The sequence below is a fragment of the Dunckerocampus dactyliophorus genome, chromosome 15 (genome assembly GCF_027744805.1).
Source record: "Dunckerocampus dactyliophorus isolate RoL2022-P2 chromosome 15, RoL_Ddac_1.1, whole genome shotgun sequence".
NCBI lineage: Eukaryota > Metazoa > Chordata > Actinopteri > Syngnathiformes > Syngnathidae > Dunckerocampus > Dunckerocampus dactyliophorus.
Genome location: NC_072833.1, coordinates 3,548,133 through 3,575,758, shown reverse-complemented (window position 1 = coordinate 3,575,758; position 27,626 = coordinate 3,548,133). Strand labels below are relative to the sequence as shown.

The window sequence follows — 27,626 nt, the reverse complement described above, 5'->3', positions numbered from 1 at the left end:
ACTTTAGCCTCAGCAGCAGGGAGCCTGAAGCCCCGCCCACCCAATCAGGCAATCAATCATCTTTATCTGCGCAGCTATCAAGAGGGAAGCGGCAAATATCTGCAGCTGCCGTAAGTATTTTAAACATTAGTTTAGTGCTGATGCGAGGCAAATCAAATGGGGGCTTAACGGAGCATTGTTTGTGTCTACTTAGCTTGTTCATATACGTTTACAAGACATTGCGTGATCGCCATGTTGCGTGCGTGTCTTGTAAAGCAGCAAATCATTCCTAACCTGGACAAATGTGGAGACAAAGTGTATTTTAATGCGGTTAAGGTGCCATATTATGGATGCAAATGACACCTAAAAGAAGCAAAACAACGACATCATCCGTATGTTTTGGCCATTGTTACCGTTTTTATTCAAATAACAAAAAGTAATACATTTTTTTTAATACAAAATAAATTAGTTAAACCAGTGGAGAGGTGATTAAAATCATTCTTTAGAATGGTGCAAAAATGTTTCTAATAATGTAGAATATATTATACAGCAGCATATCCATACCCAGTATTGTATTGGATCCAATATTGCATTATATTATTATTTTTGTGAATAAAAATAATTCAACAATCATGTAGAATGGTACAAAAATTATTTTAAAAAAACCTAAAAAAAATTAAAATGTAAAAGTATAAATACAATAATCGGGGCTGTCAAACAATTACACATTTTAATCAGATGAATCACAGTTTCCAAATGAACTGATCCTGATTATCACCATTTGCAACTACAGTATGTCTGAAGTATGATGTGACAGGATTATGATATTTGTATGTATTAACAATACATGTCTTAAAATATATCTATTAAATATATATGTATTAAAAAATACATATAAGTACACACATAAGTTTCTCTGCCATTTATTATTATTATTATTATTATTATTATTATTATTATTATTATTCCGCCGTATTTTAAATTTGTTACCACCATTAACGCACTTTTTTTTGACAGCCCTAAAAATAATACTTGGTCAAACTTTACAATAAGGTACACAAAAATATAGTAGTTACTGAGGAACTAATGAAGAGCTGAGGAACTAATGAGTAGAGTAGTTACTGCGGAACAAAGGCACATACATTTAGATTAGTTACTGAGGAACTAATGAAGAACTCATGAGTAACTAATGACTAAGGCAGATAAATTTAGACTAGTTACTGAGGAACTAATGAAGAACTAATGAGGAACTAATGAGTACAGTAGTTACTGAGGAACTAATGAAGAACTAATGAACTAATTACTAAGGCACATAAATGTAGACTAGTTACTGAGGAACTAATGATGAACTAATGAGGAACTAATGAAGCACTAATGAGGAACTAATGAGTACAGTAGTTACTGAGGAACTAATGAAGAACTAATGAACTAATTACTAAGGCACATAAATATAGACTAGTTACTGAGGAACTAATGATGAACTAATGAGGAACTAATGAGTACAGTAGTTACTGAGGAACTAATGAAGCACTAATGAGGAACTAATGAGTACAGTAGTGACTGAGGAACTAGTGAACTAGTGTGGAACTAATGAATACAGTAGTTACTGAGGAACTAATGAGTACAGTAGTTCATTAACTACTGTAATTTTGTGTATCTTATTGTGAAGTGTTGCCTAATATTTATTTATTTATTTATTTATTATTTTACACATCTTTTTCATTCTTGACACGTTTATGTGTCATTTCCAGCTGGAAGCTACCTGTAAAATGCCATGATAATCAACTTTTGAATTAAAAAAAAAACATTAGTGCTTAGCGGTAAATGTGCATTTGTTTGTTAAAACGGACCAATGTAACGACCGTAGGTCAAAGGCTAACAGTTAGCAATCACTGCTGCTCTCTGACTCCTGCTTGTTGTTATGGATGCTCTCTGAAGACCAACTGTGTTTGATCTTCTCGTGTAAAATATAGGACACAGTGGTTCTTATCCTCCATGCGGTGCAATCAGGATTAGAAAGGCAGCTGGAAGCAGGAAGTGAGACGACACAGCAGTTCTTACTTGGAGCTCATTGGCGTATGACTAATCTTACGGCCTCTGACCTAAGCACCCGTTCTTCTCACGTGCGTGTGTGTGCTTCTTTATCTCAGGCCGTAGGCTGCCAGAAACATGAAAGAAAATGAAGGATGTGTCTAATTGTATTATAGCAGCAGCATCTTTGTGGATTGATTGGTTAGGTCTGAAAAGTGTCTGTCACCTATAAAGCCAGGGAAGAGGCAGCGCGTCCTTGTTGATGCGTCCATCTGCCTTTCAAGTTTGAGGTTAAGTCTTTGTGTCAAAGTGTGCTGAACCCCCACCGTCCTCTATTATCATATTAATCACCTGGACAATGGAGGAACAGCTAGCTTGGCCTTCTTCTTGAGAACATCAGTGTGCTGTGATGGCTTCAGCACGGAGATGGAAGCATCTTCACAATGGCTTTGCAATTGTGTGCATTGCATCCCTGACCGTGTTTTGACATTACGCCTCCCATGTTGTAAAAGTCAAATGTCTTCATATATGCAGCCTTTCCCTCACCCTGCCTTTAGGTGGAGCTTGAGTTGGTTCAGTAGCGGCACAGACCTGTGCTTGAAAGTTAAACAGCCCCGCTTGTGCCTTGTACGATGTAAACAAGGGGTTCGGACATGGAGCCCTGTGGTATGCCAGAGTGTACCCATGTCAGCTTAAAATGGTAGAAAGGTTGCAAAAATGGATCCCAATATACATGAATGCACCTTTCCCAGGCCAAAAATGTGCAGAAATGACTTCCAGAATGCACATTTTGTCCTTTTGTGTCCGAGCGAGCATTGTGTGTTAGTCGCCAATGAATGCTTTCTGCACAAGCAGCACTTTTCAAACCAAAAGAATGTCTCCATCGCCTTTTGTTTCCCAAACAATGCACATTTTGATAACAAATGATGTATTTTGTTCTAAGCAGTCCATAATTAATAGTTACAGCTCTGTCATTTCCCCGCTCTGTCTTTAGCTTTGTGGAGTAAATACAGTAGCGCTCTAATTGTGTTTTTAGCCAGATGAGTGGCTCACAGTGGTAAATAATGTATGGTTAGCGGATAGCGAGGCGCCCCCAGGCTCTTCTCACAACACTGGCTTTGAGAAGAGTCTCCAGAAGACAACTAGGACATCTTTAGAAGGTGGGTTGCACCCAAAAATGACATTTTATGAAGAAGGGAGTACATTTTGCAGCAGAGTGGGGTGCCATGAGATCCTGATACAAAGCATTCGGCAGTTGAACCCACTGACATTTTACAAACTATCCGTGATTGCCACATTAATAAAAAATGTGGAACAAAGTGCATCCTTTAACAGCTAAGTATGGAATGCATACTTTTGTTTAAAAATATGGGACCATTCTATTTTTTAAGGGACAGCTGGCAACCCTGCAGGTGCCAGTTTTACCTAGTGGCATCAAATCCGGCGGGTATATGGACAGGAAGTTGGCCATTTTGATTTGAAATGGGCTGACGGAGGGGCGTTCAGGGCACGTCCCACCAGTAGGAGTCCTCGAAGAAGACCCAGAAGATGTTGGAGAGACTTTGCCTCTCAACTGGCCTGAGAATGCCTCAGGATCTGCTGGGAGGATCCCTGCTTAGGCTCCTGCCCCCTCCACCCAGCATCAGATATGCGGAAGAAGATGGATGGATGGACCACATTGGGAATAAGTCATTTATTGTATCTTTTAGGGCTTGGAAGGACAATTTGGTCTTGGAAAAGAGAAACAAAGTTGTGTTTTTGAAAGGATATACTTCAAAAACACTGGTCGGAGATCCTCTTTTTTCTGGAATCTTCAGCCCAAATGTTAGTCGCACCCACGTTTTGACCAGTTGCATACCCCTCCCCATACCTGTCGACATTCGCGTTTGAAAGTTTTCCGGAAAATATGGGCGTTTCCTGAGGAAAACGGGAGGGTGGACAGGTATGACCCCACCTTCCAAGGCCAATTTTCCATCAATGTCGCCCGTGGGAGACCTCATGGAAACTCTGTGTTGCAGGTTGCCTTTGAAGTGCAGCACCCTGCAGCAAGCAAACTACATTTGGTTAACCTTTGACAGACGCACATTAGCATCAAATTTGAACTTTCCAGTGCAGACCTTGAACACCTCATGCGGTGGCTTTTATATGACAGCCGTGCACAGGGTGATAAAACAGCAGAGATGATAGAAAGGCGATGATGATGGGTCATAAATGAGCACCTTTACAATTTTATGTTCCCCTCCTGTGAAAATGAGCTCAGTGGAGTGCATGTTCTCAACTTTTGCAAAAATTCATTAGGCGGTGATGTCACCTCTCGCGGTGACCTCATCTATAGGGAAAATGGTTAAGTGTTATCTGGGGGGCTGTATCTGGTCATGCCCCGACGCCCTTGACTGGGCCGCTATGGTCCTTGTAGCTGCATGACTGGTGATAAGGAGGATGACGCATCTGCGTTCGCCTCCTTCTCGTCTTCTGGGTGGTGACAGCTATTCGTCTTACTGGATGCTAGTTTGCTGGGAGTTCCCTCGCCGGACGTTCATAGCAAACATAAATCAAGCTAGTGGCCTTTTTACTGCCATAAAAGGACAATGTTGTTTTCACCAGCATTTCTGACAAGCACAGATTTTTTATTTGTGTTTTGTTTTATTTTTATCATTTCAAAAACGCTTCATTTTCTCCTTAAACAGTTGGTGTGCGTGCACAGTGGATGCCCGCATATTCACGACCGCACAAAACATTCTTTTTTTATTTATGGGAAAAAACCCACTTCAACCCAAATGCCGACCTCACTCACGGTGCAACCAAAAATAACACAACAAGTAACACGTGGAGCGCGCAGTGTAGCGACACCACACCAGTTAGCCTGAAATGTGTTTCTTCTCAACTTAAGAAGCCAAAATCTTACCACTTCCACACGGGATCAGAGGAGAGCTTTTTTTTCAGTCAGTCATATCGAACATGCCATGGCCGACTTCATGACTTCATGCAGTGTTAAGGTAATTCATGTAATGTAAGGTAATGTCTCAATGTTTAGTGTCATTACTGGCGTCAATATCCATCCATCCATCCATTTTCTATACCGCTTCTCCTCTTTAGGGTCGCGGGGAGCTGGAGCCTATCCCAGCTGAATATGTATGACTAATAATAGACGGTCTATTATTAGTCAAAACATACTGAAATTCAAGTCTACCACGAAACAGCCATCATTTATTCATCAAATAATTTCTGACAAAACGAGATACAGCGAGGGATGGCTGTATTTATAAATTACGGCCGACATATGAGATGCGTTTTCTGCGGTGAAAAAACAAATGGTCTATTTTCAAGGACAAACAAAACCCACAAAAAGAATTAAAGAATATATTTTTAGACCAAAGATCTACAAATTAGCATGAATGCTGATTGTCGAATGTGCGGTGGACCCACTGTGTTAGAACTGCACCCAGCATAACCTCTCGATTTGATCCATTTATTACAAAACAAACCAGTGGGACAGGAGATCGCAATGCGTGGTATCATGAAGAACAGAATCGCACTGCAAAAGTAGGACCTGACAAGACAACCACGTACGATATCCGTGGATCAGGTTCTCTGCACATGAAACATGCAAAATACAGTCTATGAGAGTCTATGAGAGTCTATTTCTCATCACAATTGATTCTGGTGTATTTATACTACATGCCATCATGATATATGATATGTGATGCTACATATTTGCGATACTGATACTTTGCCCCACATCTAATCAATACACCAGTATCACAATACTTTTCTATAGTAATATCCTCACATGTGCATATATTTTTTGTTCAACAAATGCACACTCGTTATTTGATCCATTCTATCATTAACGACTATCATTTCCTCACATGTTTTTCTGACAATATAGGCCACAAATGCTGGATGGGTAGTCCAAGCGTGGCGTGAATTCACTTTCCCCCGCTCCCCACCACCGAAGCTAAATTGAAGCCAATCAATAGGAGTGTGTGTTTCTTCCTGTGTGTCAGTGCCCTTGTCAAAGTGTCCATCCCGCATGAATGTGTGGCACCGCTGTTGTGTCAAGTGCAGCAGAGGCCATCTGTTTGAACGGGACTGACATTGATTCCGATGCCAATGTGTGCGCACTTGATTAGCACTTGTTATAGTGAATTCACTAACAAAGAGATGGCACAACAACAACAAATACAGATGGACTTACACCTCGCATTCTGAACCCCACCCTCCTCTCTTCCTCCTGCCCCCCTTTTCTTCGGAGAACCAATGAGGAGGCTCCTCACTCAGGAAGCCCACCCGGAGCATGGTGTGTGTGTGTGTGTGTGTGTGTGTGTGTGTGTGTGTGTGTGTAGGCAGCCTGCCACAGGAGGAGGTGTGTCTGCCTGTGCCAAAAGTGTGGGTGCGAGCGAGAGTGTCCTCACACTGAAGAGGAGGAGGAATGCGACTGGAAGTCAGGTGCTTTTATCATCCCTGCACACACACTCAACATCGCTAAAGAAAGTGGTCTCATCTGTGTGTGTGTGTGTGTGTGTTTGCGCGCAAGAGAGCAAAGGAGATCCTCTGAGGGTACACGGATGCGAGAGAGAGGAGGGGGCCGAGGACGAGGAGAAGGAGCGCGGGAGGGAAAGCATCGCACTCCCACGGACGGCGCTGCGTCTCCCTGGCAACCAGAATGGGCTGCAATTTGTGCACCTTGCAGAAGCGGGAGGAGCACTACAAGCTGCTGTATGAGATTGCGCAGGTGAGTGATGCTGCCACCCCTCACTAAGTTTTGGCGCTAAATATAACATCAACATAAAGTGTACATAAGGATGGGAATTTACGACTAAAAATCGCATCGCAGCCCTCGGTTACATTCAAAAACGGCCTTTCGTCCACACATAAATGTCTTTTTTTGTTGTTTTGAGGGCATGCAGCTTTAGGAAAACTTGACTGTATTGACCAGTGGAGGCACAGAGTCGGGTGATGTTGCTATTCCAGGCTTCTGTGCTTCTTATGTGGACTTAGCCAGAGAACAATACAAGAGAATGAAGTGTCTCTCGCTGTGTGTGCGGCTAGTTATTCCTCCAGACGCAGTTACTAGAATGTATCGCCTATTAAGCCATAACAGCAACATAAACTGTGCATAAAGTAATGATAAATATGTGACTTTACAGCATTAATTTAAAAAAACGTGTGGATGACCCAATAAAAAAAAAAAAGCGGCCCGCGACCCGTTTTGGATGCAGACCCTCAGTTTGGGGAACCTGTCTACGCAAAAATGTAGATTTTTTCGATGAGCTTTGGTCTTTTGTCCACACAGCTTTTGGAAAACTGGATTTGAAACATACTGCACCATACACGTAAATATAAAACCAGACTGGCATTCTTTGAAAACATGCGAATGTGCTTCTTATGGCGGACCGAGCTTGAAAGGAAGCATGAAAAACAGGAGAGAAATCTAACCGACGCGTCTCACAGCCTCAAAGTGTGTGCAGCTAGTCATTTCCCCACTAAATCTGTTTTTTTCCTGAAAAAGTTGGTCCTATGGGGCTGGGGGGGATCTTTTGCGCCTTCGTATTTTCAGTAAGTGCTGAAAAGGAACAAGCTTTAGATGTGTTGGTGAGACAGGAAGTGGTAGTAAAGTGTGAATCTCACAATGGGAGCCATTCGTTGTATTGCTGAGCGTGGCAAACACGTGCTTTAGTACAGTGAAGGACGAGTACAGTTCATTCATCATTTAGCGTCTTACGCTGTCACACAGCAGCAGAGCAATGGGATACGCTGTCATGAGGATGGAGTTCCCTTTTTTTCTGTTGCAATGCATCATCCAAAGAAAGCCTGCCTTCTTCCAATGTCGCCGTGCTTAGCAATGACATGGTGAGCGTCAGACAGTTGACAGTTGAAAAGAGACAATTGCCGTCTTCATGCTAGTTAATTACGCTGAGTTAAATGTGTGACGGTTAACCCGCTGAGGGATTCAAAGATGCAAATGCAAAACAATGCAGCATAATTGGAAGAATCTTGCATCATTTTGTGTCGCGAAAAAAAATACTCCACAGCAAAATGGAGCTTTTCAGCCTCGCCTCGCACGTCGACCGTATTTGTGGAGTATCCGCTGATTCCCTCGCTGCTTCGAATTTTAAAGTGGCTTGAATTTCAAATTTTGCGGCTTCGCTTTATCACGGTTTTTCAAAAATGTATTAATAAATCATGCTGTTTGTGGTAGAGTACGGCCTACTTTTAATGTAAAAAAAAGCATTGTTCAGCAAATTTGATGGATTTTTTTGTCTAAATTAAGCATGTTCAAGCATCAAAATGGCTAAACGACTTCAAATAATTCAGACATCCCTTTCTTTACGCTCCCCCGCCCGCCTCCGCCCGCTCAACTCCTCTAGCACTGAAACACTTTTACAGCAACACACACGAGCACAAGACTTATTATAGGGGTGTTATTTCATGTATAGAAGGCTCTAATAATGTAAAAAAAACATATTTACAAGGTCTAAACAGGTTTTCTATGCTCTAACTACAAAAATATTTCATTTATAAATATGGAATCCTACCTTGCCGAAATTCACTTATCACGGTCGGGTCTGGAACCAATTAACCGCGGCTGTAAAGCCAATTGACTGTCAGGATTATGTGTTTTATTGTGCGATATTAAACTCTTAAGACAAGCTGGCTTTGTCGCACTAAAGGCAACTCTCTTGGAATTCTAACTTGTTGACACAAGAATTTAGGGGCGACTCAGGGGGGCAATGTGCTTCACAAATGTGGTCAACCTGCCAGGGTAACAATGCTATACATTTGCCATAATTCCAAAGAAAAAACACACTTTAAGATGCATTGTTGCTAATTGTACGTTTGTTGTTACCACACCTGGTAATATTCCACCCCCTAGTGGTTGGGAGGATGGTATTTGAGACATTACAGTTTAGTAATGCAGCAAATTGTGGCTTTTTCTGAGCACAGGAGACAAATAGAATAAAAAGAACACAAACAGTAATTCAAATCACATATTAAATGTCAAAAAAGCATTGTGGCACTGTGGAGGATGTTCAGCTACACCCTCCCCATTGCGAGGGTGACAAAGACGGGAAAAATAGACAGAGTTCATCATCTTGTGTCAGCAATAAAGTGGGTCACTGTCAGTTTGTCCTCCAACTCAAGGCTGATGAGGGACTCCTCAGTCGTCCCCCGCCACTTTCATCATTCTACTTTTGAATCGCCTCCGTACTCACTCTCTCCCGCTGCGCGTATTTTGTACAGTTGTGTTTCCACGGATACCACCTGCTTGGAATACAAGGATGAAAGCTCATGGATGAGGGGGATTTTGCGCAAGTCTTTTGCTTTTCTCACAGCAATTTAAGCACTCATTTTCAATTACATCGGAAGGGCTTGGAAAGATGAAGACAAAAATGTTTGTTACTGTCCTGCTGCACGTTGCTAGGCGGATTTTGTGAAGGCTTATTTAAAAAATAAACAGACACAACTCCCTTACCTGCTAAGTTCAAAGGGCCCTGCCCAAACTGACAAAAAGGGACAGGGAAGGTCGGCAGGAAGTTTTGATTTTGCACTTTTATCACTACTTTTTTCATATGTATACAGTATATAAGAATAAAAAGTTTTTGTTTGCACACCCCAAAAACGCAGAATTGGGTCAGTTGCTAGTGTGTTTGTGTCCTCCAGGGGCAGACGCTTTAGCCACATGTCCAGCTTGTTAGACAGCACCACGGGGGCTTGGATGGACACCCTCCAGTCCAGTCCGGTCCAGTCCACGCACAGCCGGCTCCTCCATATGGGCCATGACATCATCCAGCTCAGACCGCTCCCCCTTTTGTTGAGAAAGCATTGAATAGGGCGACCTTTTTATTTGAGTGTTTTATGTTTCAAGCGTAACAAGTTGTCTTGTCTATCTGACCTTTTCACCTGCGACTGTAATTGCACCTGACAAGCCGCTCGCTTTCTATCTCTTACAAGCGCTCTGTGACTCCATAGGTGGCCTTTTTGATTGCCTGTCAGAAAAGAAAAATGTATCATATATTTTACATTTACGTTTGGAAGGATGGAAGTTTTGCTCCACCGGCCAACAAGCCTCCTGTGTTGGCTTGATAAGCCCACAATGAGAGCCCTCTCCTGGGGTCGACATCCCCCCGCTCCCTCCCTCTCTCCCCACCATGCATATTTACACAATAAAGATGCTTGTTAGCCATTTCATTTTTACGACTGCGTAAAAACGTCATCTTAGCTGACGAGGCCACTGATCAGTTGTTATCAGCTTTGCCCAATTAGCCTGGCTGAGATAATAGGATAGGAAGAATAAAGAATAGATCCCATTCCCTTATCAACTAATGCCATTATTCATACATTTGGCTAACTCCGCCTCCTGAAAGCAAGATTCCCCCCCCTTGAGACCTATTTCACCAACTCTCCATGTGTGACATTAATATAACTGGAAGACAATCTTATGCCAGAATACCCTAATAATAATAATAATAATCATAATAATAATAATAATAATAATATTAATCATAATAATAATAATAATACACCTTATAGTCACATCTGCAGGCTATGTAATGCCAGCCGGCAGCCATATTGTGTGTGTGCACACTCATACAGTACGTACACACAAACAAACACAACAAATATTAAGTTAAAAAAAAAATGCTCCCAGCCTTCACCTGGAAAGCGTGCATCAAGCTTTTGCAACATATTACAGCTTTCTTTTTTAATCTTTTTAAGATATATAATATGTTTTATATTGAATGCATTATCTATGTTTTATTACTTTTATTGCATATTATATTATTATTGAAATAATCATTTTTGTATTTGAATATTTGCATTTTTTGTGTCATATTTAATTATTCTAAAACATACAAATGATGACATTTTTTTCATTTATTTTTTTGTAATAATTTATTTAGGATTATTTTATTTTAGTATAAAAACACATAAAAAAATCACCTTTTAAGCTGTATGGAGATGTCTATGCACACTTTCCCATCTCCTCCAGCCCAACAGCAAGAAATTGGTAGAATTTCAAGCATTTCATCAAAATTCAAGCCCTTTTCAAATACATAAAACGCAATACTGTGCAATACTGCAATTCTGCAACCAAAGCGTCACGTATGAAAGCCCCAGCGAGCATGTGATGGTCCAGGTGGTCTGAGGGGGAGATGAGGTTACTGCACGGTGTTGAATTCCCACTTAACCAAACCGGGCTTTGGAAGTCAATTAGGCCCACTCTGAGTCTGCGCCGAGTCCCGTTACAGATAGAATAACACAGAACCATCTGCGTGGGGGGGTGGGTATGATTACAGTGAGCATATAACACACATGTGCCCTCTGGGTTGCAGCGTTAGATGGTTCAAGTGGTGTGGAGGTGTGCAAATAGATTGGATCTTCCCCGTGGAGCCTTTTAACAATGCCCTTATGTGTGAACATGATATTTTAATTACATTTTCAAGTCCAAATTAGGTTAAACGAAGATTTTTTTTAGTCAGATTTTGTTTGTTTCCACTAACAAAAGACATTAACAGTACTAAAATAGTTGAATTGTACTATAGCAGCTCTGTTCGGGTAGTGTATGGCACCAAAGGGGCGGAGTTAGACACCCTGCCGTCTGCTGATTGGTTGGCCGAGAACTGAGGCGACAGGAATGGAAGGAAAAATAACACAAATTTGGATTATTTTGTGTTTATGCAGCACTTTTACAAAAATAAGACCTTTTCTTTTCTACCAAAGGGCAAACTTCATGATATGAATAATGCTAATCAGCTCCATGCTTCCAGTTAGAATAAACATGCATCACTTTGAAATTCATTTAAAAATTAAAAAAAAAAAAAGTCTGATCACGATAGCCGTGGAAAAATATTACACTCCAGGCTTTCATTTTATGCAACGAGAGCAGCAGCATAAATCTTTTATTTTCTTGCTCACTCCAGGAAAACGTTTCACTTTGCAAGGCTTGGGGTATTTGGCTAATTATGCATCGACAGTGTGACCCTTTTCGTTTTTGCCGTTAGCCAAAATGATCTGAAAAACTTAAATTCAAAGAGTGCAAACAATACATTTTGGGGCTGTTTTGGTTGTAAATTGCGGCTCATTAAAACTCTTAAAATGCTTTTATGTTTTAGGGATTATTTACACTTAAAATGGGAGATACGAAATGACATGTCAAGTGGTGAATGCATGTTCTAGGAGCGTAACACATAACCTCCATGTGAACTCGACCATCTGGATGAATAATGGGGGTCTGGTCAGTGACCCCCAGCAGCCAAATTCTACCTCGGAACAGCTATTGTGTGTTATTTTATTTCATTTAGGAGATGAATGGTGATCTAATGACCCTGATGCACATTACGCCAGATCCCAATGAGAAATATGTTATTTTGTTCCTCGCCCTGCAACGGCACAACAACCTAAGCTCACAGCCCCCTCCCCTTTTGACAAAAGCAGGCTAATTAACACGCTGGCAAAACGGCTCGCAAAGCTCGATGCTCACTAATTGTTATTTGCTTGGCAGGATGTTTGAGGGTAATGAATGTCTTGCAGCTGCAGTTTGTCACAAGGCGTGCCCTCCGTGGCATAGCCTATTAGTTCAGCAACAGACACCTCGGGCATGCTGTAACATACGAGGGCATTTGTCATTTTATTTGTCGTTTTATGCGCTTTGGATATGATGCAGTGCACGTATAAATAGTAGACTGGCCTAGTTGCGATTGCCTTACAAAGGGAAATTTGTCTTGTTATTAGTTGTGTACAAAAGGCTGGGAAATATATACGTAAATAGATATTTTTTAAAAATGATTGCTACTTTTCAATAAAGGTGATTTAAAGTGGATAAACACACCCAGTTCTAATACATAGAGACAATTAATGGAGATGCCCTGTTCACTTCCTGTTGTGACAGCCCGTCGAGGCAGCAAAGTAATCCCATTCTTTGCTGATTACTGCTTGGAGTGAAATCTATTTTTTTTGTATTTGTATTTGTATACTGTTTTTGTATATTGTTATTTTTCCTTTCTACGTGTTCTAAAACTAAAACTGCACCGCACATCCTACTTACTTGCTGTTTTGCTCCCGTCTAGGCAGCAATGGTATTATTTTGGTTTCTAGACGCTGAAACATAGTGAAGAATTTATGTTTTTTAAACTGTTGACAAGTAAAACTTATTGGATGTAACTTTTATTGATTTAGCTATGTTTGTTTTTTATTTATTTTTTCAGTCGTCCCTCGTTTATAGCGGTTAGAATTGGTTCCAGACCCGACCGCTTTAATAAATTGTAATATTTTCATAGTTAGAGCATAGAAAACCTGTTTATGACTTTCTAAATACGGTTTTAAACATTATTAGAGCCCTGTAGACATGAAATAACACCCACATAGTCACCTTTACACTCCTATTATTCATCGTTTACACCACATGCAACTCTTATGCTGCAGGGACTCCAGACAGCTGGTGAGCTAACAAGCTAGCGAGCTAACTAGTCAGCCTCAAACTTATTAGCGCTAAACTTCAGTAGGCAAAAACTTACCACTTCCACACGGGACGGGAGGGGAACTTTTTTCACTCTGTCATTTCGGACATGCCATGGCTGGCTTCATGACTTAATGCAGTGTTAAGGTAATGTAATGCAAGGCAAAGTCTCAATGTTCTGTGTCATTACTGCCGCCTCGTGACCAGAATACGACACATCACTTGTATTTCAACATGTTTTGACTAATAATAGACCTTAGTCTACCACGAAACAGCGATCATTTATTAATGCTTTCATTTCTGAAAAAAGCGTGATATTGCACAGGACGACTGTACTTACTATTTCATATCATTTATTGTTTTATTTTCATTTAACAATATGTATTATTTTTCAAAATATGTGTTGTTCATGATTTTTTGTACCACACGGTTTCTACTTCCACAGAACAAAAGATGGCAAAATGGTTCCTTTTCAAAAGCATAGCTTGTTGGCAACCACGCAACCCGGCAAAACATCAGAGTGAGTCTCTCTGGAGGACACTTGAGCATTGCAGAAGCTTCATAATGAAGGGCAGCATAACCAGTTGAAGGACAGGACAGTGTCCTCTGTTGTTGCTATGAAACAAAGAAACTTCACAAATGCATTAAAGAAGTCTGACAGCGACTTTTGCAACCGTCACGCTCTTTAATCCACGTTTCATGCTGTAGTTCATGTCCAACTAATTGCCTGTTTGGGCAAAACCGGCGAAAGACAATCATTACAACCTGAGTTTGCATCCATGATGTCCAAACTCCTTGAACCCATGTTTGACATTCGGAAGCAGCCGCCGTTATCGTTACCGCCACTGCCTTCTGTCTGTGTGATTTGCATTTTGGCTAATTGTCTCTCATTAAAGGTCTTGTCACTTTGATTAATTGGTGCAACGGAGGAATGTAAAACTGCACCGTATTGCTGATTGGAGGGACAAGAGTAAGGATTTGAATTTGTGTCCATTTAAGAAGAGCTACAGTATGTTTTGTTGAACATGTCGTACCAATTGCTACCACAAGAGGCAGCAGTGAGTCATCTTATACTGACTGGTACTGATTTTTATTGCTTGAGTTACAAGCTATTCAGTAACAAACCTATTTTTCACCAATTTATTTATTTAATCACCTATTTATTCAGTATTTACTCATTGAAGACCAAACTATTTATTTTTTTAACTGCTCCAACAATTTTGTTTCATGAAAATGTACCTACAGTGGAACTTGGGTTCTTGTAATGAATTTGTTCCAAAACGTCCAGCCAGAACTGAAACCGAGGCACTTGTTCCCCACAGGAAATAATGTACATCCAATTCAGCCGTCTCCTGCCACACAAAAATATGAACAAAACATACATTTCATAGGGAATAATTGTCATTTTACATGCCAAATCCAATGAAACGGTGGACGTTCTAGTTGACGCGGTCTTATCGTACGACCTGGCGAGATCGAATTCAATAATGTCTCTTTTTCAAATTGTAGGCACTTGCAACTTCCTTTGGCCTCATGGCGGGTTATTCAGCAATTGCACTCAATAAAAAATTGCGAGCGAGCAACACACAGTGTGCTCTACAGGGCCAACGGATTCGTTTGTGTACAAAAAAGGAGGCAAAATTTGAGCAAAAATGTGTATTTATTATTATTTCAAAACCACTTTCAAAAGCGCCATGATTTCTATCTCTCATTCCCGTCTAGTTGATTGCAGGCACACAGCAGTCAAAGTCATTAGTATTTCCCGAGGTGCACTTCCCCGCCGGATGCATCAATAGCATCACGGTGTCATCTTCTTCTGCAGGCAAAGAGGTCAACGCCATCCACTCCAGCCTGTCACTCAGAACTCCTCATGCCGTCAGACACTTTTCTTATTGAAATGAGACATTTATGACTGCTTGAATAGTCTCAAAAGACGGCTGAGAAATGAGATGGAGCAGATTGTCGGAAGCACTGCCACCTGCGCTTCCTCCACCAAACGCCAATTTCCCTGAATGGAATAACAATGGAGCGAAGTGAATTCCACAACAATCCTGATGTGAAGGAAGGATGAATGACAGCAGCATTATCGGCGCAGTTAATGCGGCAAGCATGTCTTAAGTCTTGTGTCGTGTCTTTTTTTTTTATTGCTCACGACGACGTCCTGTCTGTCAGATGTAGCGATGAGGCCGCACGCTCTCCATCATGCTCTTATCTTGGCACGGCAAACACACAAATGTCATCTCTTATCTCCGGATTTCCCTTTGTATTAAAAAAAAAGGCAACTGCATTCAGCTCCGAGATAAAAAAACCTTGTGACACATTTCAAAAGGGGACATATTGGAGGCCTCAGGCTGACCTTCGATGTGCTACATTCAACCCCAGTTGGAAGACGGCCACGTGTGCTCTATTGGAAGCCCTCGTGGTCAGCGATGTGTTTAATTAGCAGGCTACGTACTGTTTACTTTCTGTTTTTTGACAGCCCGTCCATGCAGCAAAAGTGTTCTAAAAAATAGTCCTGCACGACACGTCCGGGTTACAGCTCGTCTAGGCAGCGATGTTATTGTTTTTGTTGCTGGTTGCTGCCTATCCTGAAGACCTTTACGCCTGCATTGCTATATTTTCTTCTAAGTGATCTAAAACAAGTCCTGTATTACACTTACAGGTATGACAGCCCGTCTAGGCAGCAATGTTATTGTTTTTGTTGCTGGTTGCTGCCTATTGTGAAGACTTTTACACCTACATCGCTATATTTCTTGTAAGTGTAAGTGTCTTACAGGTTTGACAGCCCGTCTAGGCAGCAAAGTCATTTGATTCTTTGCTGGTTGCTACCAAATAGAAAAATAAATTACACCAACAGTGCTATTTTTTAAAATTCCCAGTGTTCTAAAAAATAGTCCTCCACCACATGTCTTGTTTACTTCCTGTTCCAACAGCCCATCTAGGCAGCAATGTTATTGTTGCTGGTTGCTGCCTATCGTGAAGACTTTTACACCTACATCGCTATATTTCTTGTAAGTGTTCTAAAACACGTGTTGCACCACACTAACAAGTTTGACAGCCCGTCTAGGCAGCAATATTGTTGTTTTTGTTGCTGTTTGCTGCCTACAGTGAACATTTTTACGCCTAAATTGTTTTTTTTTTCCTCTTCTACTTCTTCTAAATCAAGTCATGTACCACACTTACACGTTTGACAGCCCTTCTAGGCAGCAATATTGTTGTTTTTGTTGCTGTTTGCTGCCTACAGTGAACATTTTTACGCCTAAATTGTTGTTTTTTTCCTCTTCTACTTCTTCTAAATCAAGTCATGTACCACACTTACACGTTTGACAGCCCTTCTAGGCAGCAATATTATTGTTTTCACAGCTGGTTGCTGCCTATCATGAAGATTGTTACACCTACATTGCTATATTTTCTTCCAAGTGTTTTAAAACAAGTCCTGCATCATACTTACAGTTTTAACAGCCCGTCTCGGCAGCAATATTATTGTTTTTGTTCCTGGTTGCGACAAAGTAGAGAACTCAATTACACCAACATTGTTATTTTTTAATTCTCAGTGTTCTAAAAATAGTTCTGCACCACATGTCCTGTTTACTTCCTGTTCTGACAGCCCGTCCAGGCAGCAATGTTATCGTTATTGTTGCTGGTTGCTGGCTCTTGCAAAGACGTGTCCACCTACACTGCTTGATTTTCTTCCCCGTGTTCTAAAACAAGCCTTGCACCGCACTCACAGGTTTGACAACCCTTCTAGGCAGCAATATTATTGTTTTCGCTGCTGGTTGCTGCCTGTGGTGAAGACTTTTATACCTACATTGATATATTTTCTTCTAAGTGTTCTAAAATAAGTCCTGCATCACAATAACATGTTTGACAGCCCATCTAGGCAGCAATGCTCTTGTTTTTGCTGCTGGTTGCTGCCTATAGTGAAGACTTTTACGATTCTCTGTGTTTACTTCCTTGGGTTATTTGTTGCATGCAATATGCACGGTAGATTATCACCTCATTAAAGAACATACAGATGATCTTTTATGCCTCTGTCGGAATAGATAAAGTGTATATTTGTGTTTTCATTTAAAGCGTCTCCCGTTCCTTTTATGCTGTGATTTGTGGTTTAACTAGCTCCTTAATTCAGCGTGTGCGATGAACAACATGTGTGCAAATCAAATTATCCCCCCCGCTCTTCATCACACCTGCTGGCTATTAATCAGCCCCCAGTTAGCTCATCGCCATGCAGCACCAGACTAATTCATCCATATGGACCCAATTCTAACTTTTTACTATCAGAATGAGGTTGTGATGGATTCACATGAGTTGGAGCGCGGGCTTGTCATGGGAAAGTGTGGTAACTGCTTGAAATGAAGTGTCAGCGCATGAGTGAATAAATGCGTACGGGCTGGTTAGACGTTTACGTTCAGGTTAGTTGACAGGTGTCACTCAGTCCCCCGCTTACATAATGAGCACCAATAAATGCTTCCTGCTGCTATTATTCATCTAATAGGCTCACTGTGCTTAATTAGGGAGCTGAAGAACAAATGGCCTTCCTCCCGCAGGTAAACGGTCGTAACTTCTCCAAGGTGGAGCAGGATGAGCCCATTGTGGTCCAGGTTATACGGCCCAGCGGAGCCGTGGCTTCAATGGCACAGCATCAGGCGGAGGAGGACGAGGCGTGCCTGACAGATGTGTGCACGCAAACGGACATCACCTTCGAGCACATCATGGCGCTGGCCAAGCTCCGGCCCGCGACGCCGCCTGTCCCCGACATCTGTCCCTTCCTTTTGTCTGACAGGTGAGAGATGTTTGAGGGTGTTTTGCCACTTTCAACATCAGTTATATCCATATTGTATGTTTTTTCTGCAGCTGTCATTCCATCCACACAATGGAGCACGAGTTTTATGAATGTCCCGAGTACCTGTCCACCACGCCGGCTGAAGCGGAGAGGACTGAAGAGTATGTTTATGAGGTAATGTTTATGCATTTATGCTCAATTAAAAAAAAAAAAAAAAACGAAAAAAATGATTGTTTTAGATTTAGCATTTTATTATTTGCTAAATAAATGAACATTTTTCTACTTGTGGTTAAGACTCTCTCCAATCATTTGTGTTAGTATTGTGAAGATAGCCCCACCCCTCATGCGTCACAGCCAATCAGCTCTCTCCTTGACCTGGCTCTCTGTCCAGATGTGTCGCATCTTGTCATTTACTTGAGTTTACTTGGTTTTGTGGGCTTTTGGTTAGATATGTCAACTGTGTGTGTGTTGTGAAACCTCCTTTTTCCAGTACTTATGGCTTTTAATGGATATAATACACAAAGAGTTTAGCACGTGTCGAGTGTATCAAGTGCATTACAGTACACCAGCCAGAGAGCAGACCTGTAGGTGATTGTCTGTGACAGTGATAAGCCAGTGTGAGTGTTCTCCACTGGTTTAATGGCCACCTCCAGGTTCAGTGAACTGCATTGTGGGTCATTAGGGCTCCTCTGCTGCCAGATGAGGCCTCTACCTTGCTGTATGATACGCATGTGGGGGTTTATATAACAGAGCAAGGTTACACACCATCTGAATCAAGCATCCTCACTTCGCTCCGTGCAGCCATGTGTGTCTAGCTGAAACATGACTGACAGATTATTGTCTGTCCTGATATTTACCAAGTCTATGCTTACTAAAGATTTGAGGGTCATGTACTGGAAAGGGGTGAAAAAGCGCACAAAACAAGTACTTTTTGAGGGGACAACGGCTTGGGGTGGGAGCCTCCGTTGTCCACTTTCCCTTTTTGGTTCTACAAAAAGAATCTTTGAGTCAAAGATGGGATGTTTTAGTGGAGAATCGATGCATTTGTGACAATGCAGAATCTCCAAAACTCTTCAGCACTATGCATCTTTTCATTATTGTTTGGCTTGGCAAATATTGTCTGCTGTTTGAGAACTGTCACTGGAAATTACGGGTGTCTTAGAATAGTCGGCTATTCCACTCGGAGGGAGTGTGATTCAACCATCAATCTTGCCATTTAATCGTATGAAAATGTCGTGTGATCAAGATCGCACCCTCCTGCCTGCATGGGGGTGCCCACAGCTGCTGCTGAGCATACATTTTTACATAGAATGTCTTTGTTTTTGTTATAAATATGAGGTATAAATATAAGTATTTTGATACAAAGAATTGTAAATGGCATGTGCCTTCAAAAGAAGACCTATACTTGCACAAGATGGCGCAAATATACACAGCGAAGCCCTGCGCCTCTTCCAAGTTTGCAGCTTTGTAGTTATTTTTTATGTTCATATCGGGGCTGCTTTAACATCTGACACTCGACAAGAGTGACTATATACATATACCTGTATATAGCTTTTGGGCGTTTTTATCACCGATCTTGGACTCATCTCTGAGAGCTCCACAGTACCGGAGTCTACACACACCACCCAGCTGGGCGGAAGTACTTGCAAGTGACGCCAGCACACCGCACAGACTCTCCTTACCAAGCATTTTTCTTGCTAAAGTGTAGTCGTTAGTGAATAAAGTGGACGAGTTACGATTCCACATCACCCACAGTAAGACAGACAACCATAATTGCAAAGACATGGAGAAAGGGTGTGATTAAATAAGCCTCTACTTCTTCTTACTCCTTTTTGGAGAAGTTGACTTGTGCAAACATGCGATGCACTTCAATGTAACCTTGTTGCAAATAAACTAAACCATTAGCATTAGCATTACTTATACCAATCAGGGGTAAAACTGAAGTAGATGTACTATTAAGACCAATAAATGAGGCAAAGGCTTTGCTCTTTAATTCATCTTTTTGAGAGATATTTGTGAATTCAGTGCACAGTTTTTTATGGTGAAAATTCTGCAAAAACACATGGTTGTCAGGGTTACATATATCTTAGTGACTAAAATGAACATCTCTACACCCAGAGACGTGCGTGTGTGTGTGTGTATGTGTGTCGTCATGCAGTGCAGAAACAATGAACATGGTTTCTTTTCAATTACATCATAATAGAAATGTTAAGTGCCAATTAGGCGGTAATGTGGCGAGCAGATGTTTCCAGCAAAATGCCACACGCGTGCTGTGATGTCGCTTTTATACGTTAGCGGCAGCTGCTAAATGAGATACTTGCCATTTGATATTGCAATGACAAAATGAGATTTTGGTGATTTAAACACCAATGTGCCAATCATGTCCAAGTTAGCTTCTTTACAATTTTTCGCGTGCAGCGATCCATCGAGTGCATCTAGCTGGTATTTGGCTGCCTTGTTCAAATCAACCAGTCTAATAAAGTAGCGCACTTTGGGGGTTGCACATGATCATCAGCATCTCCAACAGCTCAACCGTTGAAGGTCAGTTTAGCACACCGGGTTAAATGCCATAGAAATTAATTACTTTCGCTGTCAATCTCAGATAGCCCGGCTAGCCTTTTACCTTGTTTTACACTGCACACTAACCTGGTTTCTCCAACAGGAAGTGGAGTTATGCAGGCAGAACAGTCATGAGAAGCTCGGCCTGACGTTGTGCTACAGGACTGACGACGAGGAGGACACAGCCATTTATGTGAGCCAGGTAGGGGCCTTTTCACAAAGAATTAAGGATTAAAATGTAAAAGCAATTCACATTGTTTTCTTTTAAAAGTATTCTTGTTTTTTTTTTATCCAGTGAAAGCGAATTTCATGGGGGAAAACGGCTTGGGAAAACATTTACCTGTATTTATTTTTGTGTCTTTGATGGAATGCAAATGTAGCTGATTAAAATGCATGAGTACGAGTCCCACATTGGAAAGCAGGATTTTTGTGTGCGCGTGGTTTGTTTAGAAAATGTTTATTAATGATCTGTTGCGTGTGTGTGCAGATGCATTTGTACTAAACAGCCAAATTCCAATAGCAGGAACAAAAAAAGCTTTATGTCCTCCATTGTTGTCCTTTGTTCACGGTGTTGTTTCTTTTCTAAAGTTTTGTTTTGTTGCACTTCAAAATGCAAGCTTGTTGTGAGCAATTTTTTGTTGTTTTGTCGCAGGTGGAGCCAGACAGTTTAGCAGCAAGAGACGGCCGCATTATAAACGGAGATCGTATTCTCCAGGTAAGCCGTACAGCATATTTCACGTATGTAAATGCCGGATTGACTTTTTGGAAGACTGCGACGCTTCTGGAGTGAGTACATGTATATTTAATTACCACATTTTACCAGGCAAATTAAAGTCTTTCGGCACAGCTCCAGAAGGTACTAAATCATCTCTGGCGCTGCTCTTTGTCTTTGTGTTTAGCTTCTTATCGAGAAAAGAGTCACCATTATTTGCGCATTAAACTGCAAAAACAGAAGCTTAAACTCTGTTCATGCAAATTCTGCTGCAAACGAAATAGTCAACAATGTGTACGCTACTACTTTTGGAGCCAACTCCTATTTTTTTTGCTGCGAAGACCCAATATAACAATCCATTACAGTATAGTGTACAAACAAACAAAGACCGGCGCTATGGATTCTCTAGCTGTAGTGTTTCTGTTTCTGTGAGGGATCATGGTCCTCCCGGCCCCATTATCTCCTTATGGCAGCCCCCATTACTCTAGAGAAGAAAAGATGAACACCACCTGTCAAAGAAGAGTTAATTGTGTGGCGAGTAAAGACTCCAGAGAGGTCTGACCATAAGGAACATGCCCAAAGATAGAGCAGGTGATAGTGTGGAAGGATAGCCAAGAGATGGGAAGGTTGCAACGTGTCTGTTCTTGGGGAAACAACCATGCTAAACATCATGCTTGGCTTTTGTGTGCAGATAAATGGCTGTGCGGTGCAAGATAGAAAGAAGGCCGTTTCCTTGTTGTTGGGAGAAGATTCAAAGAGCATCGTCCTGCTGGTGACAAGGCCGGAGACGCAGGTATACATACAGTATGCACGTATGCAAGCGTTACAAGCGCTGTTTTGCAGCTGAGTGTGAAGCTTCTGGGATGAGACTCGGCACCTCCAAATCCCAGGCCATAGTTCTCAGTCGGAAAAGGGTGGATTGGTTGGGAGTGAGGTCTTGATCCAGGTGGAGGTGTTCAAGTATCTCGGGGTCTTGTTCACGAGTGAGGGAAGGTTGGAGAGTGAGGCTGACAGGCGGATCAGCGCAGCGTCTGCAGTAATGCGGTCGTTGTACCGGACCGTCGTGGTCAAGACAGCTGAGCCAAAAGGCAAAACTGCCAATATACCGGCCGATCTATCCCCCCCCTCTCCTATGGTCATTAGCTTTGGGTCATGACCAAAAGAACGAGATCGCAAATATGAGTTTCCTCCTTAGGGTGGCTGGATTCACTCTAAGAGAGAGGGTGAAGAGCTTGGTCATTCGGGAGGGGCTCAGAGCAGAGCCACTGCTCCTTCACATCGAGAGGAGTCAGTTGAGGTGTTTCGGGCATCTCGTCCAGATGGCTCCTGGACACCTCCCAGCGTGCCCAGCTTGGGAGGAGACCCCGGGGCAGACTTAGGACACACTGGAAGGATTATGTGGCACAGCTGGCCTGGGAACACCTTGGTGTCCTCCCGGTGGAACTGGAAGAGGTGGCCGGAGACTGGGAAGCCTGGGCTTACCTACTGAGACTGCTGCCCCCGCCACCCGGACCCGGCTAAGCGGAAGAAAATGGATGTATTTACAAGCATTATCTTAACATGTTTCTGAAGAGATGTTTGGTTTTCAGCTTGAAGATGATGCATGGTTAGATGATGAGCAACAGGAGCTTGTGGAAGAACTGAAACTCCTGGAGGAGAGGGAGGAGAATCGGAACTTGACGCAAGATGAGGTAACCAGAGAAACAAGGTTTTGGTCAGGTTTTGGGAAGATTTGGAAAGGCTAACTGCTGCTTTATTCTTTATCCGCAAGGCTAAAGAAGAAAGGACAACCGACACGTCCAACAGTCAAGACAAAGACAGCGGGTTTGGGTGCAGTACAGACAGTCCCGACCACCAACCTTTACTGGCCAGATTCTATAGGAGGAGTCCAGCCCAGTGCTTGAGGGAACAATGGCGAGCCCAGCATCCACACACAAAACAAGCTTCTGTCAGATCGCAGGAGTCCAAAAGCCAAGGTCGAGAAGGGCTAGTGAATATTCACAGTGGTGGAAGCGGGATATTAGGTTTGGAGAACCACTTCCAGCAACTCCTGGAACTCAAGTGTCAAATCCGGAATGGCGTTGAGTGTGGCGTGTACTCCATACGACACAGCATCGAGTGTAGTCTCACAGAGAGGGAGAGAGATGAGGATCTTGAGGAAGGCGAAGGGATGGAGCAAGAGTTGAGGATGTTAAACGAGGAGCTGCGCAACATTGAGTTGGAGTGCCAGAACATCATGCAAGCCCATCAGCTCCGCCAATCACAACAGATGAGCTCCTTTTCCTCATCCTCACCTGGTCGGAGGCTCAAGGATGAGCACAAGAGCCAGAGCAGGCTTGCTGACATACGCGAACATCCAGAAGGTGATAAGATCCGAGAAAAGGACAGCTCCAGCGCCTACAACACGGCGGAGAGCTCACGATCTACTCCGCTGGGTAAGGAGCGATCTCCTGAGCACTCCCTACAGAGACGCATCAGCATCACCAACCAGAAGAACCTCCAGATGGCCTCATCGACACCCTCCAGTCCCATCCCCATCCCCAAGCCTCAGGGATCAGCCAGCCAAGGTGGGCAACCGGATCCTTGCGCTGTTTTCTCCAGCAGCCCAGACCAGAGTAACCCTTCTCGATCAGAATCCGACCCAGCACTGCCTGCGGACGACGAGAGGTGCGAGAAAAGGGGTAGAACCAAAGATCCAAAGAGAAAACCACCGTTTGCCTCATACCAAACCACCCCTTACCATGGATCACTTGGATCCCACCAACTTCAGGTTAGTATAAAGAAGATAAAACATGAACATAACACAACAATAGTTGTACTCATAATAGTTAATTTGTTGCAGAGCTACATGCAACTTCTACAACAGCACTCTTCCCTGGAATATTCCCAGAGCCAGCTGAGTCTTGTCAGTGTCTGCGGAGATCCACTAAACCGGATTGGTCGACCCGGGGAACCCCGTCTAGAGTGGAAAGTCAAAGTCCGGAATGACGGATCTCGCTACGTGGCCCGGAGACCCGCCCGTGACCGCATCTTGAGAGAGCGAGCGTTACGAATCCGAGAGGAACGCAGTGGCGGTATGACCACGGATGACGATGCGATGAGCGAGATGAAGATGGGCCGCTACTGGAGCAAAGAGGAAAGGAAGCAGCACCTGGCTCGAGCGAGGGAGCAGAGAAAGAGGAGGGAGTTCATGCAGAAGAGTCGCTTTGAGTGTCTCAAGGAGGGTCAGGCTTATGGGGCCGACGGACGCAAGGAGATCAACATCTTGGAGCTAAGTCAGAAGAAGATGATGAAGAAGCGGAACAAAAAGATTCTTGACAATTGGATGACCATTCAAGAGCTGATGAGTCACGGGGCACGAGTGCCAGAGGGCTCCAAAGTCCACAACGCCTTCTTATCTGTCACAACTGTTTAGGAGTTGTTTACAGCGCACTTTTTTTACATCATATTTGCTGAGAACATGTAGCATTTCTTCACTTGAAGACTCTCTTTGCAATGACAACATTTTACTGTGTTTTACATCAGTTTTTGACTGGAGAGACGTCATTATCATACAGTATATGCTATGTATTGTGATTCCATCTAAAGCCTCATTCAAGGCAGTTTTTTTATACCAGGGGAAAATACACTATTTTTCACACTTTGTAATCTCACTACTGAACTTTTTGTATGGACTTTTTTTTACATTGAATGTTGTGTGAATATACTGATGTAACTGTATCACCAAAACTGTGGCGGTCAAACATGACACTATTTGATTGTACCATCGCTACACACCAGAGCAACATGGAGACAAGGATATTTATTATTAACACGTTAATCCAATTGGCATTGACTGTAAAAAAAAATAAAAAATAAAAAAAAATGTCAAGTCCTGAAAGTTTTTTTTCTGGAAGTTTTACCTCAACTAAGGACCTGATTCTGTAATGAATTAACGCGTGATTTATTTAAATGTTGAATACTCATATTTACAATGGTTACTATGATTTCTATTTATTGTGAATCATCATTCTGATTATGTGGCTACCCATGGAACAATTTCAGATAATTAAATAAAATGTCTCACATTTGCAGCCTTATAACTCAAAATGACTTATTTTCATTCAATCACTCATCGGGAACATTGGTGATAAAAAAATCACCTTGTGTGTTGATTTTGTTGTGTGACACAGGAGTTACACAACATTTCTTTGTGCAAATTGCTGTTATTTGAAATGGCTAGTGTTGGGAAATGTTATGTTATGTTTTTTGGTTATTAAAATCACACAATTTTTTTTTTGTACTAAACACTACAAATAATTTTCTAAAAAACAATGTTATTTTTAAAAAAATATATTTGCTGCTAATATGCAAAAATAATTTAAGCCCATTTTCCAGGACCAAATGGACAGTTTTTACATTTTCCGTAAATGTACACACGGTTTTGTTGGTTTCCTTCTTGAAAAAATGTCTTTTTGTCACTTTTGCATATTTCCTGCATGTTTGCGTGCTGAGCAATGCCGTGCAATCAGTGGAACTGTAAAACACAACGCCTGTTTGAGGGTGATTATAACGCCTGATCATTGCTAACCAAACACATGGGAGCTCCGCTAATTGCGGCACCTGGGTTACTACCTTCCGTGCACCAGTCTATCGTCTCCTGATATCCATATTATTGCCTGCTGGAAATCAGACGGTGTTTTTTAATGTTTCCAAGACATAATCATGTCACCACAGTTTGCAAGATTCATGCATTAACAGTGGTTGCATATGAAGGGGAGGGGGATGTGTGTCCATTCAGCGCTTGGAGGCATGCGCACTAATCTATACTTCTATTTGCAAGCATCAAGGAGACGCCGGGGAAGTCTGCTCATCCTCTGTCAATCTGCTGTCTACAGCCCAGTGAGCTGAAGAATTAATGAGACACATCAGAGTGGCGCCTTTGTGCAACACATTAAATCAAGTACACTCCCACCCTCCCATGTGTGTACATCATGCAAGGACCGAGGGACAACTCTTTGCAGTTTGACTGATTAATCGCAGCCACACGATCCCGGATAATCAAATGTGTTGATGAATGCATAGCTTCATTCTAACACATTAAGCCTTCAAGACGATACCGCCATTGACACACACTGTAGATATGAATATGTGAAATCTTCTCATCTACCAGTACGATACATGCACCTCATTCATATTCCAGCAGCTGCAGAGCACGTCAGGCCGATGAAAACTGGCGACATCCCGGTGCTCTTTTAATCTGACGATGCCTTTGAAGCAGCGACTGAGTGAGCGGGAAGAAGTCAGGTGTTCTGGGGGCGTCGGATGTGAAGAGGTGATACACTGTGGGTCTTTAATTTGTACTAAAATATAAAAATGTTCTTATTTAAAAGTAAAGCAGTGTGGCAAACCTCTCTTTTTGTAATTTAGATGGGCAAACTGATGATTCAAATAGCTGATGTAGACAATTTCCAACCCTAACCCTTTAGTCTAAGTACAGTGGATCCCCGCGTATTTGCGATTCAGCATTAGCGTCTCTGCAAATTTGCACGTTTTTGGTCCCGCTTTGTCCCGTGTGACGCCATGCAACAGCAGGCATCACCCCTATAGCTTCATTAATTCCTCTATTTGCAAGGGACGTACAAGATGTTGAAGTCCAGAGAAGAAGCTCATGCAAAAATGTCAAAATATTACGGGAATACAAGTCATAACATTACGGGAAAAAATGTACAAGGAGAAACTTTAAATATTTGAAGAAATTAGAAATAAAAAACAGCATAAAAGTGTAATGGAAGGAGGAAAAAGTCCATACTAATAATAGGCTTTGGTCCTCATAACACAAAGCTTAGACATACAAGTTGCTTTTTACTATTTTTTTACTATTATTAGTAAAAAAAATTGAAAGACAAGTTTTATGTAGTATTATGGTCACTAGGTCACTAAGATATGACGTCATGTGACATTATCTCCACACTGCATGTAGTCAGCCATGGCATGCTTGACATCAAAAAAGTTCTCCCATTCCGTGTGGAAGTGGTCGTCTTTAGGCTTTTAACTTTGTCCTTCTTCCCCACTCCATTTTAAAGAGTTTAAGTTTAGAATAAGTAAACTGGAGAGGCGTT

General features: G+C 42.0%; 2 protein-coding genes across 4 annotated transcripts in view; one reads left to right on the top strand and one right to left on the bottom strand.

Annotated features, from left to right (window-relative positions):
- The first annotated feature begins 11 nt into the window (after positions 1-11).
- pdzrn4 (PDZ domain containing ring finger 4) lies at positions 12-27,074 on the top strand. Of its 2 annotated transcripts, XM_054800359.1 has the most exons (11): positions 12-110; positions 6,292-6,459; positions 6,548-6,745; positions 18,019-18,254; positions 18,326-18,428; positions 20,917-21,015; positions 21,466-21,528; positions 22,217-22,318; positions 23,115-23,216; positions 23,297-24,295; positions 24,368-27,072. In XM_054800359.1, exons 3-11 carry the CDS (start codon positions 6,677-6,679, stop codon positions 24,938-24,940), a joined length of 2,346 nt encoding a protein of 781 aa, XP_054656334.1. In that variant the 5' UTR covers positions 12-110; positions 6,292-6,459; positions 6,548-6,676; the 3' UTR covers positions 24,941-27,072. The 2 variants fall into 2 exon arrangements, with proteins under 2 accessions (XP_054656334.1, XP_054656335.1); XM_054800360.1 differs by lacking the exon at positions 12-110 and having other exon boundaries at positions 949-6,459; positions 20,917-21,006; positions 24,368-27,074.
- gxylt1b (glucoside xylosyltransferase 1b) overlaps positions 9,945-27,626 on the bottom strand; it is a 38,947-nt gene continuing 21,265 nt past the window's right edge. Inside the window, exon 7 of one of the 2 annotated variants that reach the window (XM_054800364.1) lies at positions 9,945-10,001. In XM_054800364.1, the coding sequence (XP_054656339.1) occupies positions 9,960-10,001 (42 nt within the window). In that variant the 3' untranslated portion in view covers positions 9,945-9,959. Of the gene's footprint in view, positions 10,002-15,199; positions 15,480-27,626 lie in introns of those variants that run through there. The other variant, XM_054800363.1, reaches the window with a different exon arrangement.

What these genes read in the sequence shown, in the direction of transcription:
- pdzrn4 (XM_054800359.1), top strand. Translation starts at nt 6,677, where the DNA reads ATGGGCTGCAATTTGTGCACCTTGCAGAAGCGGGAGGAGCACTACAAG. An exon ending in TGCTGTATGAGATTGCGCAG is followed by an intron (nt 6,746 to 18,018) that starts GTGAGTGATGCT and finishes TTCCTCCCGCAG; the next exon opens with GTAAACGGTCGTAACTTCTC. An exon ending in CCCTTCCTTTTGTCTGACAG is followed by an intron (nt 18,255 to 18,325) that starts GTGAGAGATGTT and finishes TTTTTTCTGCAG; the next exon opens with CTGTCATTCCATCCACACAA.